Here is a 15020-nt window from a genome sequence, read left to right on the forward strand (position 1 = left end):
ACCAATCTTGTAGATAGATAGTAAATAACTGATTAATTCTGGAAAGAGTATCCATTTATTCCCGCTGTGTCATTCACAAGGTCTCTAAATTAAATGAATATTACAGAAGTGTGAATGTTACTCCATATAAGTAAACTTTAGTTTATTAACCAGATGTTCTTCTCTGTTTTCATTTGACAACAGTACCACAAGCTGTTTGATGTTTGTCTGCTCCAGATAGCACAAGTATTAGTGTATAGGTGTTCTAGTATATTTGTTATATTAATTGGTGTGTAACAGTGGTTAGAGCTTATATTTTATATGTTGTGGCTACAAGGAAATCTCTGGGGACTATCATTTTCCAATGATGGGAGTGGATACAAAACCCAGAATGGGGTTCCATGTTTTTAAAGTGTGTATCCATTTTGCCTCTTTTTTCAAGATTTCCCTATTCTAGTTGCCCTTTCTCACACGTGGGGGAATGTGTTCAATCCCAGTGAATTTCAGGACACCGACATCTCTTCGGTGCATGTTAATGACATGCCGTGCCAGACGTGTATCTGTGTTGTTTCAGACGTGTACTGTATGTGTTCCAGCACCCTATGCCTGAATTCATGACATGTCTTCCCTCCCAACGTCGATTTTACCACATAAACAAATTGCTAGCTAGACAATACCCATCATTTTGCAATTTACGAACTGGCGTATTTGGAAGGATCTTGAATGGCCACCATTATAAAAGGCTTTGCTTGGCAGTATGAACTGACATGCTTTACAGTTCAAGCACATGTATGACCCATTGGTCTTGTGTTTGTTGAGCCATGTATTGTTTTTGGGAAGGTGAAAGTGGCTCTGTACCAGATGATCTTTCAGGATTTTAGCCTTTCTACTTAGAAATCTTGGTCTATCACTGCAGACTTCTCAGAGGTTTTGATCATGGAGTAGGATATACCAGTGTTTCTTTAGTATACTATTGATTTTGGACCATTGATTTATTAAAAGTTCCCACAAATCTTATAGTCTTCTGAGTACTTTGGGTGCGTAACCTTTCTTCCAAGAGATAGGATCTTGGTGTACATGTAACTCTCTTCTAGGCTTGTTTGATTATTTTATTGCTGTAACCACATTGGGAAAACCTGTCATTCATTTCGACAGCTTGTCTCTCAAATTCCTGTGTAGATGAGCAGTTACGACGTATACGTTGAAATTGACCATTGGGAACCCCTTTAATCAATGATCTTGGGTAGTGGCTGTCTGCCCTCAGGAAACTGTTTGTTGCCGTCGCCTTCCTAAAGACAGTGGTGGATACACTTCCATCTTCATCCCTCATGATTTTCAGATCCAGAAAGTGTAGTGTAAGGCATTTTTCTCCATAGTGAGCCTTAACTTAAAGATGTTATTCAGTTAATTTATGAATTCCAACAGGAGTTCTTGTGTGGCACTCCACAAAATAATGATATCATCTATGTATCTGGCCCATAGGACCTCATACATAGTGTATTTATCGATCTCATCTGTAATGACAACGGTCTCCTCCCACCTCCTCCCACCCAGGATCGGGGAGACAGGCGGACAGTTGCACGGCCACCAACCTCCCCGATGGGAAACGTGGCAAGCCGCGCGTGCGCCCAGGCTGCAGCCAGGAGGGGGGTCAGGCAGCCATGCTGGGGAGGTCAGGCAGCCAGACAGGAGGTCGGAATTAGTTGCGGGGGGATCGGGACCCAGCGGGGGAATTGGGGGCCAGCAGGGAACAGCCGCACGGCCACACCAACCTCCCCGATGGGAAACGTGGCCGGGAATTTTGCCAGAACCCCCCCGCGTACGCGCACGCGCACCCCCCTCCCTCTACCTCCCGTCCAGGCTGCTTCCCTTCTTCCCCGCTCCTATTACCCTGCCCGCGCGGGTGCCAAAGGAGCGTGGGACGGAGGGGAAGCGCCTACCTTGTCCTCCAGCCCTAGGCAGCAGCCGCGGGGACCCTCCCTCCCAGCCTACATCCCGCCCCGGGCAGCAAGCGGGAATCGGGTGCAGGGGGGGGGGCTGATCCAGAGCTTCCTCGCGTCAGGCCAATCAGGGAGGGGGATTACTTATTTATTTAAAAAAAAAAAAAATTTGGCGAGCAGCGAAATTCATAGAGCCGCAGCAGCGGCCTAAATCTACTCACCAGCGGCCTAAATCCACTCGCCACTGGCGTGTGGTTATCATTATATGTCGAACACTGTATATATATAAATACTTTATTGTAAAATGCATACAATTGTACATTATTTCTAATGCGATCTGATTCTTTGTGATTCTTTGGACCCCAAGCATAGCGTTATAAGGGGGTTGAGGTGTGTGTATATATATATATATATATATATATATATATATATATACACACACACCTCAACCCCCTTATAACGCTATGCTTGGGGTCCAAAGAATCACAAAGAATCACAAAGAATCAGATCGCATTAGAAATAATGTACAATTGTATGCATTGTACAATAAAGTATTTACGATATCAATAATCGTATTGTAAAGTATTCATAAATCCGAAAATTGGGAGCCACGCTTGCATCGCGTTATAAGCGGATTCGCGTTGTAACGGATCGCGTTATAACCGGGTTGAGCTGTATATATTTACACACACACACACTTACTTGTAGGTTTTGTTACATAGCTATTCTGTCTTGACCAACTATTTTCTTTTCTTTTTTTACATTGATAACGTTAGAAGCTTGATGGATTGCAAGTTCCATTTTTTGCTATTATTGTCTATATTAGAAATGTAATTGAATAAAGCATGTATACACCCCCCCAGTTAGTATTGCAGCCTCACTCCTAATAGTTGTATCATCTCTATATGGAGTTCTTGTTGATCCCCAAAACAGGGACAGAGGATGAGACACGCACTCAATATCAATGGTAATAGAGGTGGGGTACTTAGCTGCCGGTGCGCTGGTCCTGGGGAGCTCCTCTAGTCCCAAATGTTCCAGTACAAAGAAGAAGAAGCAGGCACACGGTCTTAATCAAAAGGAGGTTTAATATGCCATAAAGTCCAACGTTTCGGCAGTCAAATACTGCCTTTCACCTTGACTGCCGAAACTTTGGACTTTATGGCATATTAAACCTCCTTTTGAGTAAGACTGTGTGCCTGCTTCTTCTTCTTTCCCCAAAAGAGGGACCAGACCTATAAAGAAGGATGCCCCCTACTTCCCCATGAATATGAGCCTGTTTTGTTTTTTCAATTTAAATAGAGCATTTTGACTACTGAATGTGAAAATGGGAGTATAAAGATCTGTGGAGGTTTGAGCGTATCACCACTTTTATAAATGGATCACCAATATATTGCAATAGTGCAGAATTGTACAATGATATCAACCAAATCAGTCCAGTGGAAAACCAAATGAGTTTCTGCAAACGCAGTTTGAACATGAATTTGAGGTGTGACCTGCAAGGTCTTGAAAACTCATGTATGAAAAAAATCGATATTGCACACAACTAACCAACTGTATTCACAAAAGAGATTAAGATTGTTTACCTTGTTTGTTAGTATTTCTCTTCAGAGAGAGCTAGCTTTAAACGTTGGGGATGTTTACAGCTTCAACATCAAGTAGCATTTCATTTTTTTAAAACAAAGTATCTTTAGTTGCATTGCTACAGTTATTTAAAATGCGTACAGACATTACTCCAGGGCTGTAAAAGCAGCAACGCTGCATGTACGAAAATCTTGTGTTGTCTTCAAAGTCTGTTGAAGCCGGAAAATAAATATAGATAATGGGGCCTGTATGGAAATACATGTTCAGATTGTGCATAAGAACTGAAAGTTTTAAAGTAAAAATGTCTCTGTCCTGGGTTAATTTTGCCATATTCCTGGCACAGGAATAATCCAGAACAGGCAACATCTATATATTACCTACAAAGTGTGCCATTTATAAATAAGGTATAGTTAGTTACACTTTTTTTGTAATAGTTTACCTACGAATGGCCATGTTTTTGTACAAGTTGTTAAAAAAAAAAACCAAACAAACATAGATGAAGTGCTATTATTGTTAATCCACTACATTTGATCAAAACCTGCAAAATAATCCAATTTACTTGACACTCTATGACTCGGAGGAGTTGTCAGATCTGCCAATGCTTGGTCTCCCCTGTGTATTCAGGCAGGTGTAGCGACAAAGCAAAGCTCGTGTTTTCGTGCTGTTGCGTAACTGGTAATAGTTGCATAGTTCATGTTCCTTATTAGCGTTGTTAAGTTGAACTGAGAAGGTCTCGTTCTGATGCGTTCACGTGACCCTATGAAGTATGGAAGGACGTGTATTTATAGGGATAGTAAAAGCAACTCCGTGATACCAGCAAAAATAACATTGCTTTTATCGATGAAGACTTTTGGACAGAGTTTCCATATTGGAACGGTGCCATAAATTGTCAGGATACTCAGTTAGAACCAGACTAACTGAAAGGTGCAAAATTGGTGCATTTTATATGACTGCACGCTATTCACAAATAAGCAAGACAGAATTAGGTGAGCTCAGACTGACCACCATAACAAAATGTATCAGTAACACTCTGGGGCTTATTCTGGTAGCTCCGAAGTTGTTGTTGTTGTAAATCCGCACGTACAGTATGTACAGAAGGAGCAGAATTACATTTGCAAAAGAAAAACGGTATTCTCTATTGCAGACCGCGTCTCAAACACATGACAAACCGCCCGGTGTAACAGCCACTCTGCCTGGATTGTATGTGCTTTAGAAGTGGAATGACCCGAGGTGCTAACTCCATTCCCAGTCTGACTTATGGGGTTTTACTCTCTCAGCCAAACCCATATTTCAGGCTCTGGTTGTAACTTGTATAAAACAAACAATAAAACAGCACATTAGTAAGGGCTACATTGGGAGTTATCAGTGATACATTGTTATCACTGATAACAATGTATCAGTGATAACTCCCAATGTAGCACCTGCTTATGTGCTGTTTTATTGTTTGTTTTATATATGCTTTTATACAATTACTAAAGATTTCTTATGTGAATTTTGCGCTGGCATAATTCCTTAGCATAATCCTCCCACTGATGCCCTGAGCCATCCCTTTTTACTAGCTGCACTTTTTTCACTTAGAGCCCAATGCTCCCAATAATTAGGTGAATTATTTAACCCATATACAGTTAGGTCCGGAAATAATTGGACACTGACACAATTTTCATAATTTTGGCTCTGTACGCAACCACAATGGATTTGAAATGAAACAACCGAGATGCAACAGAAGTGCAGACTTTCAGCTTTAATTCAAGGGGTTGAACAAAAATATCGCATGAAACGTTTAGGAATTGCAACCATTTTCTAACACAGTCCCCATATTTCAGGGGCTCAAATGTAATTGGACAAATTAACACAATCATAAATAAAATGTTCATTTTTAATACTTTAGCGAGAATCCTTTGCAGGCAATGACTGGAACACATGGACATCACCAAACGCTGGGTTTCCTCCTTTGTGATGCTTTGCCAGGCCTTTACTGCAGCTGTCTTCAGTTGTTGTTTGTTCGTGGATCTTTCTGCCTTAAGTTTTGTCTTCAGCAAGTGAAATGCATGCTCAATCGGGTTGAGATCGGGTGATTGACTCAGCCATTGCAGAATATTCCACTTCTTTGCCTTAAAAAAAACTCCTGGGTTGCTTTCGCAGTATGTTTTGGGTCATTGTCCAATCAACTTCACTGAATTTGGCTGAATCTGAGCAGACAATATATCCCTATACACTTTAGAATTCATCCGGCTGCTTCTGTCTTCTGTCATATCATCAATAAACACTAGTGATCCAGTTCCATTCGAAGCCATGCATGCCCATGCCATCACCCTGCCTCCACTGTGTTTTACAGATGATGTGGTATGCTTCGGATCATGAGCCGTTCCAAGCCTTCTCCATACTTTTTTCTTCCCATCATTCTGGTACAGGTTGATCTTAGTTTCATCTATCCAAAGAATGCTGTTCCAGAACTGGGCTGGCTTTTTTTAGATATTGTTTGGCAAAGTCTAATCTGGCCTTTCTATTCTTGAGGCTTATGAATGGTTTGCACCTTGTGGTGAACTTTCTGTATTTGCTCTTGTAAAGTCTTCTCTTCATGGTAGACTTGGATAATGATATGCCTACCTCCTGGAGAGTGTCCTTCACTTGGCTGGATGTTGTGAAGGGGTTTTTCTTTACCACATGATCATCCACCACTGTTGTCTTCCGTGGACGTCCACGCCTTTTTGTGTTGCAGAGCTCACCAGTGCGTTCTTTTTTTCTCAGAATGTACCAAACTGTTGATTTGGCCACTCCTAATGCTCCTGCTATCTCTCTGATGGATTTTCTTTTTTGTTGCAGTCTAAGGATGCCCTGTTTCACTTGCATTGAGAGCTCCTTTGACCGAATGTTGTGGGTTCACAGCAACAGCTTCCAAATGCGAATGCCACACCTGGAATCAACTCCAGACCTTTTACCTGCTTAATTAATGATGAAATAACGAAGGAATAGCCCACACCTGTCCATGAAACAGCTTTTGAGTCAATTGTCCAATTACTTTTGGTCCCTTGAAAAAAAGGGGTCTACATATTAAAGAGATGTAATTCCTAAACCCTTTCTCCAATTTGGATGTGAATACCCTCAAATTAAAGCGGATAGACTGCACTTTAAGCCCATATTCATTATTTAACTGTAACTTGAATTTATTTTGGTAAACAGCCGAAATAACAAAACTTGTATCAGTGTCCAATTTCCAGACCTAACTGTATATATATATATATAAAAAAAATTGTCACGTATCACAATTCAGTTTTGAGCGCACTCATACACCCTCTGTTTTTCACTCTGGATGTAACTCGCAATACCAATCTCGCCAGCCTTTAGGTGGTGTTAAAAAAAAGTGAGGTTTTAGAAGCAGTTTGTGTAACGGAGTTACTAGAAGAGCAGTTGGAGGCTTTATTTATTTTTTACAAACCCACTGGATGGTCGGAGCCAGAGTGCAACCGCTTCTTATAAAGCCATTCTACGCGGTTTGGACATGCGAAAAGAGTTTACAGAATAGCAACGTATGGCAATCTGCTCGTAAAGTGCACTTTAGTAGCAGTTTATCACTCCACAGCTACAAGAACTGGCCCCTAAAACTTTCAATACCTTTATAGGGTATGTTTAAAGGAAAAAAAATGGTGTGTGTGCCGAGAACGCACATTTTAAGTGAAACGTCTTTGTATTTTTGTCACTGTTTTGTCACAGAAATTGTATTTGTGATGGTGATGTTTTTAATTAAAAATCAAAACACAATTTCAGTGCCAAAATGCAAAGAAGTTTGACTTAGAACGCGTGACATAAGCTATTTGCACTTCTATATTTATAATAACTGTGAATTCCTTGTGTGTGTATGTGTGTCTGTGTGTGTGTCAGTGTGTGTCTGTGTGCAAGTGTCAGTGTGTGTGTGTGTATGTGTGTCAGTCAGTGTGTGTGTGTGTATGTGTGTCAGTCAGTGTGTGTGTGTGTGTATGTGTGTCAGTCAGTGTGTATGTGTGTGTGGTCTCCGTGTCCAGGTGCCCGAGCGTAGGAGGCCTCTGCGCATGCACGCCAATCACAGGAGGCCTCTGCCTGTCCATGCTGAAGGCCGAGACCAGACAGTGTTTTTGTGCGTGATGGCAATGCGAGTGTGACGGCCACCGGTGACTGCGCGTGCCTATTACTACCGTGACATCACTTGCGTTACGGTTTTTCGTTACAACGCAAGATTTTTTTTCCCATGAAAACCCTGAAGGCGCCAGGAAAGAAGTTTCACTTAAAAAATCCTGCGTTCCTCCCAAATTGGTTCACAATTTATTAGTGAAATTCTACATTATGATCCTATGCCTTATAACAAAAGAGTAATTCAGTTGCATTTTTTTTTTTAATTTAAAAAAAAAAAATTGATTGAAGCATGCTACCCCATTAGGGTAAACGCCATTAAATCAGGTACCTACACTAAACGCATTATATATATATATATATATATATATATATATATATATATATATATATATATATATATATATATATATATATATATACCATAATACTGAGTTAAGTTATGGTGAGTAAAAAAAGTGACAAAAACCCTCCACAGGAAAGCAAATATGCAAATATAGCTGTGTGCTCATCTGCATGTCTTAGGCAGGTCTGCAACCCCGCCTTTCCCCATTATCACCCAGCATACAGCACTTCCACTGCAGCAAGGGATTCTGGGAAATGACATGCAAATGAGCACACAGTGTCACTTTTTGCCTCAATAACCATTTTTAACATGGTTCCCTATATATATATATATATTTTTTTTTTTTTTTTGTCTTGTGGACTTAGCATTGTGAAATATGTGAAAGTGCCTAAAGGGTTAAATGACCACAGCATTTATGCTCACTCTGATTATGTGCAATTAAAACTGGCAAAAAACAGCACGCACACGTTACCTGTCACAGACACCCTTTACCGTCTCCTGTAGCAGCAATATACAGGTATACAGAGGCACACCAACTGCCAAAGAATAGATCAGAGTTTAAATCCTGATGCAGGCTGGCCTATCGGAGCCCCAATGTTCCAAATTTATTTATAAAATATTTTACCAGGAAGTAATACATTGAGAGTTACCTCTCGTTTTCAAGTATGTCCTGGGCACAGAGTTAAGACAAATAATACATGGTTACAAATACAGTTACATAAATGAACAGGGTATACATTATATACAAGACATTGCATGCACAGTTAACGATAATTTATATTATGGGCGTATGAAACAGTTACAGACCAGATTAAAATGTGAGACAGCCTTAGATTTGAAAGAACTTAAACTGGTGGTGGATGTGAGAGTCTCTGGTAGGTTGTTCCAGTTTAGGGGTGCACGGTAAGAGAAGGAGGAACGGCCGGATACTTTGTTGAGCCATGGGACCATGAACAGTCTAGGCAGAGATATAGTGCAGGGGTCTCAAACTCAGTCCTCATGGGCCACCACCAGGCCAGCTTTTATTGATATCCCTGCTTCAGCACAGGTGGCTCAGTCAGTGGCTCAGTCAAAGACTGATTGAGCCACTTGTGCTGAAGCAGGGATATCAATAAAACTTGGCCTGTTACATTGTTACATAGTAGATGAGGTTGAAAAAAGACATTCATCTATCAAGTTCAATCTATGCTAAGTTTAGATAACAGATACTTTATCCTATACAGTATCTATAATTTCTTATTGATGCAGAGGAAGGCAAACAAAAAACCCCATATCATACAATGATATCTCATAAGGGGAAAATAAATTCCTTCCTGACTCCAAGAATTGGCAATCGGATTACTCCCTGGATCAACACCCTTCCCATGTTTACTTATTTGGTATATCCCTGTATACCTTTCCTTTCTAAAAAGATATCCAACCTTTTTTTGAACAAATCTATTGTATCTGCCATCACAGTCTCCATGGGTAATGAATTCCACATTTTAACTACCCTTACTGTTTACCCTTTCCTTTGTTGCTGGTGAAATCTCCTTTCCTTGAACCTTAATGGATGCCCCTGAGTCCTTTGTACTGCCCTTGGGATGAATAGTTCTTTTGAAAGCTCCTTGTACTGTCCCCGAATATATTTTTATATAGTTATCTTATCCCCTCCTAGGCGCCTCTTTTCTAATGTAAATACATCTAATTTAGCTAGCCTCTCCTCATAAGATAGATTGTCTATCCCCTTTATTAATTTGGTAGCTCTTCTCTGCACTCTCCATAATGTCTTTTCTTAGGAGTGGTGCCCAAAATTGTACTCCATATTCAAGCTGTGGTCTTACTAATGCTTTGTATAGGGGCACAATAATGTTTACTTCCCTTCCACCCATTGCCCGTTTTATACAAGATAAGATCTTGTTTTCCTTTGCAGCTACTGCATGTCTTTGGGCACTATTGCTAAGCCTGTTGTCTACAAACACTCCTAAATCCTTCTCCATCAAGGATTCCCCAATTTATCCCCATTTCATTTGTAAGTCGCCTGTTTATTCTTGCTTCCCAAATGAATAACCTTACATTTATCTATATTAAACCTCATCTGCCATTTACCTGCCCACATTTCCAGTCTCTCCAAGTCCTTCTGGAGAGAAATTACATTCTGCTCTGATTCTACTACCTTTCAAAATGTAATATTATCGGCAAATATGGAGACTTTGCTCTCGATGCCAACCTCAAGGTAATTAATAAACAAGTTAAAAAGCAGGGGTCCCAGTACCAATCCCTGAGGTACTCACGACTTTAGCCCAACATGAAAAAGTTCCATTTATGACAATACTCTGCTGACAGCACTTTTATGTCTGATTCACACTTTTCCTGTATGCATCATATTTTCTCTATTACTGCTGTGAATACATTTTAGCTACTGCAAGTTTTGCAATTTCCTATATGATTGTGTTTGGGCTCTTGTGCACCAAACTCATTAATGGCTAAACTGACACAGCATCTCCTTATAAACATCAGGTATCAGTGTGCAACTGCTGTAGTTTCGGAAGTCAATTAGAGACTCTCCTACCTAACTGTGAGACATGTATACACAGATTATATATTTTTTACCTTGTATGGTGAAGAGTTTAGGTCCAGGGTGGCCAACTCCAGGCCTCAAGGGCCACCAGCAGGTCAGGTTTTCAGGAGATCCCTGCTTCAGCACAGGTGGCTCAGACTGAGCGACCTGTGCTGAAGCAGGGATATCGTGAAAAACCTGACCTTTTGGTTGTCCTTGAGGACTGAAGTTGGCCATCCCTGGTTCAGGTGAACATAAAGTAGGGAAAACTTACCTGTACAGCAACTGCAATCAGACCTACCTAGTGCTAAAGATATCACTGGGGTTACACTATACTCCACTTTGCAACATCTTATTACAACTTTTCCTGGAGTCATCGAACACGTACATGAAAACTATTTTTCTCGAGGAAAAGTATGACATCCGTAGAAATGTGTTCTGGTGTAAGTTTGTCCCATGTTGTAAACTGGAATTGGTACAATTTCATGGCATGTGTTTTTGTCAGGTTTCCTTATCTGCAGTGATAAGATAGTATCGGGTGCGAGTACTGCACCTTACACCGAATCCTACCCTTTTTATTACCATTTCTTTAGCCCAGTGCTACAGAACCAAAAAATACCCACGGGCCCTTAAATCTCCCACTTCACACGAGAAGCCCCCTTCCCAAGACAGAATGCAATCTGTGACAACAAGCACAGTGTAACTATGTCACAATGAGGCATACAATTTAACGGTAGATAAGAGCCACTTCGCCCAGCTTGCCTGACCATTTTCCCCATGTGCTATAAATTTCCGCCCTCTTTTTGATCCTTGACTTTCTTTCATACTTAGAATAGCCGTAGCATGTTTGAATTCCCATACTCTATTAGCACCGACCACCACTGTTGGGAGGCTGGTACACGTATCCTCTACCCTTTCTGTAAAGAAGTACAGGCATAGCAAGCCTTATTGTGTTCAGCACTAGGGCAAGCGGCAGGACATGACTGTCCCAGTGCTAGAGGGTTATCATGGGGGCAGGGAGGGAGGCCGATACAGAAGCATGGAGCCACACAGCTGCAGCACTATCTCCGGATCTGGGCCATAATGTGTCCTATTTTTGTTTGTTTACACGCCAATCATTGGGAGTTACAGTATCTATTTGAGGCTTCAAGTTGTGAACTGTGATCAAAACTGTAGCAAAAATGGTAAAGAAAAATATCCAATTGAAAGCAATATGTTTTTAATCACGATCAAATCAAGTGGTTTCCCCCCTGCCCCCCCGCCCCCCGTGCCCCCCAAGTTTTGCAGCTGGAAGCCTTTAATATAAACCCGGCCAAATTTTGCTTCTATTTCTACTGTAATATCAATTCCGCAACATGCAATGATCTAATATGTTTCGGATATTCTCATTTCTTTGTCTTTCAGAAGGCTGCATACAGTTGATGGTGAATTGAATATTGTTCTCTGTTTGTCTTGTCTTAGGTCAGCTTTGGAGTGAAGGAACCATGAATTTTACAGATGACGCAGAAAACTCCACCTACAAGTGCAAATTTAATGAGGATTTTAAGTACGTTCTGCTCCCGGTTTCCTACGGCATTGTATTCTGCGTGGGATTGATCCTCAATGTTCTAGCACTGTACATCTTCATATTCCGGATTAAGCCTTGGAATGCCTCCACCACGTATATGTTTAACCTGGCTATATCGGACATGATGTATGTCGTCTCCCTGCCTCTCCTGGTGTACTATTACTCTCAGGGTGACAACTGGCCGTTCAGTGTGGCCTTGTGCAAAATAGTCAGGTTTCTGTTCTACACCAACATGTATTGCAGCATCTTCTTCCTTCTCTGCATCAGCATCCACCGCTTCCTGGGAATCTGTTATCCAATGCAGTCGCTTCGCTGGGGCCAAATCCGCTCGGCCCGAATCATTTCTGTCATCGTCTGGATTATTGTAGCTGGGTGCCAGTCTCCAATATTGTACTTTGTCACCACCAGCGTCAACGGAGACAACATAATATGCCATGACACCTCCAGCAAAGAACAGTTTGACAATTTTGTCATCTACAGCTCGGTCAACCTGGCCTTGCTGTTCTGCGTTCCTTTCGTCATCATCATCATTTGCTATTGTTTAATGGCTCGTGCCCTTATGCAGACAACTGCAGCCACCCCTCAGACATCGAAGTCCAAGAAGAAGTCCATCAAAATTATCCTCGTCGTGCTGGTCGTCTTTATAGTTTGCTTCTTACCTTTTCATGTGAACCGCACCCTATATTATTACTTTCGGAAGATGGACCTGGACTGCAATACTTTAAATGCCATCAACTTGGCCTATAAAGTGACAAGACCTTTGGCCAGTGCCAACAGTTGCCTTGACCCTATTTTGTACTTTCTGGCTGGGCAAACCCTTCGAAGAAATCTTACGGCCAGGAATAACATCACGAAAATGAAAAGCAGGTTTTCCACTTACGTGCGAGATTCTAGCTGGAGCACCGTTAGGAATGGAAACGCCAACTCTGCGCCCAGCCCAAGTCCAACTGTAATTACCAGGATGTGAAAAATCCAACCTACACCGCGCATACGTGGTTGCTGCTATCTCTGGCGAGGGTCATTTATCAAGAACCAAGGCAAATTAGAGACTGTAAAGGTTGTTAACCTTTAATAGCTGCAAAACTAGTACCGGATTTATGTGATTTAAAACAAAATGATTGTTTTGTTTGGTAAATTTGGGGTTGTGTGTTGAAGAAGTTACAATGATATATTCAGCAAAAGGTTCATCGGGTGTTTCTTTGTTTTTTAACAGAATTCCCTAGACAAATGTTTGCAACCTATGTTTGTAACTTGACACGGAATTTTGCCCCCTTAATTTATAAAACCATATTTACTAAGCAGACGTCTGCCACTGGAAGACCCCTTAAAGCCCGCTGATTTGAATGGGTGTCTTCCGGTGCTGGATGGTACCTTCTGACAGAAGAAGACTGCTTAGTACAGTAAATAGTGTCTATAATCCTGCTGTTTACAAAAGAATACAATAGGTATGAATAGGATGTTGTGTCATACGGGCCAAAGAGTTAACACTATGGTTGCAATTTTTGGCATTGCAGCTATCTTTTGGGAACCACATTAGCTTCAATGCTGTGGATTGACAAAACAATTGGGTTCCATTATAAAAAATGTTCCAATTTACAAGGGAAATAAATTGTCAAAATAGAGAACAGGCATGGGGTTCTGAACTCCAGTCCTCAAGACTCCCCAACAGGTCAGGTTTTAAGGATACCCGTGCATCAGCTAGGTGGCTCAATCAGTTGCTCAGTCTTTGACGCCCAGTAGCACTCCTTTTAACACTTATATACATATGTATATATTGTAATAATTTGGGGGGTTTTCTGAGAGCTTGCTGGGTATCTCTGTGTTTGTTTACTTTGTCCATCTTTTCTCAGCTGTTTTGGTGGTTAGTGGCTAATTGGGTTAATCTTTGACTGAGCCACCTGTGCTGAAGCAGGGATAGCCTTTCAATCTGACCTATTGGAGTGGTCTAGAATCTAGAGGACTAGAGTTGAGAACCCCTGACCTACAGTATGAGACTGTAAACAATTCTTCAGGGTCTAACATTTAAAACCCATTCAATGACCCTAAATACAAAGATCACAGTTTGTGCAGTTGTAGCATTTGATGGACTCTTGGTATTTGATAAATGACTCTTTACCCCAAGTAAGAATGTGCCTTTTTTATTTTATTTTTTTTACATTTCTGGGCTTTGCATACAGTGCAATTTTGTATTTTAAATAAGTATTCAACTTTTCGTGATTCCCAAACTGTACAGTAGCAGTAGCCATAACTTCCCAAGTCAGCAGTAATGTACCGTTTACATATACCTGCGCATTGATGTCATTCTGTAAATAACTCTATTACTCCGATTATATTCCCCACATGTAAATATGCTACGGAACTACTTAACGATGGGACGTTGAAAGTCTTCGTAGAATGCTAATTTATACTAAAACATTATGTTAATAGCTAAAAAAAATGTTTTATTTTCTGATGTAAACAACGTTTGTATCTTTTTTTATTAAATTGAAATTGGTTGTTTTACACATACTTTTGTCATTATTTGTATTAATATTTTATTTACAAAATGTTTTACCAGGAAGTAATACATTGAGAGTTACCTCTCGTTTTCAAGTATGTCCTGGGCACTGAGTTATGATAACAATACATGGTTGCATTAAATGAAACGGGTTATACATTATACTGTATATAAAAACATTGCTTGAACAGTTAGAGATAATATATGTTATAGGTGTATGTAACAGTTACAGACCAGATTAAAATGTGAGACAGCCTTAGTTTTGAAAGAACTTAAAAACTGGAGGCGGCTTTGCGAGACCCCGGTAGATTGTTCCAGTTTTGGGGGCACAGTAAGAGAAGGAGGAGCGGCCGGATACTTTGTTGAACCTTGGAACCGTGACAGTCTTTGGAGCCAGATCTCAGATAAGTGCTGCGTGGGGTAGGGGTGAGGAGCTTGTTCAGATAGGCAGGTAACTTGCCCAGAAA

General features: G+C 40.8%; 1 protein-coding gene across 1 annotated transcript in view; it reads left to right on the forward strand.

Annotated features, from left to right (window-relative positions):
• The window catches only part of LOC142490424 (P2Y purinoceptor 2-like), a 64983-nt gene extending 50421 nt beyond the window's left edge, over positions 1-14562 (forward strand). Inside the window, exon 2 of the mRNA XM_075592713.1 lies at positions 11951-14562. Within this exon, the coding sequence (XP_075448828.1) occupies positions 11974-13023 (1050 nt within the window). The 5' untranslated portion in view covers positions 11951-11973 and the 3' untranslated portion in view covers positions 13024-14562. The remainder of the gene's footprint in view (positions 1-11950) is intronic.
• The last annotated feature ends 458 nt before the right edge of the window (positions 14563-15020 follow it).

The sequence above is a fragment of the Ascaphus truei genome, chromosome 3 (assembly GCF_040206685.1).
Source record: "Ascaphus truei isolate aAscTru1 chromosome 3, aAscTru1.hap1, whole genome shotgun sequence".
NCBI lineage: Eukaryota > Metazoa > Chordata > Amphibia > Anura > Ascaphidae > Ascaphus > Ascaphus truei.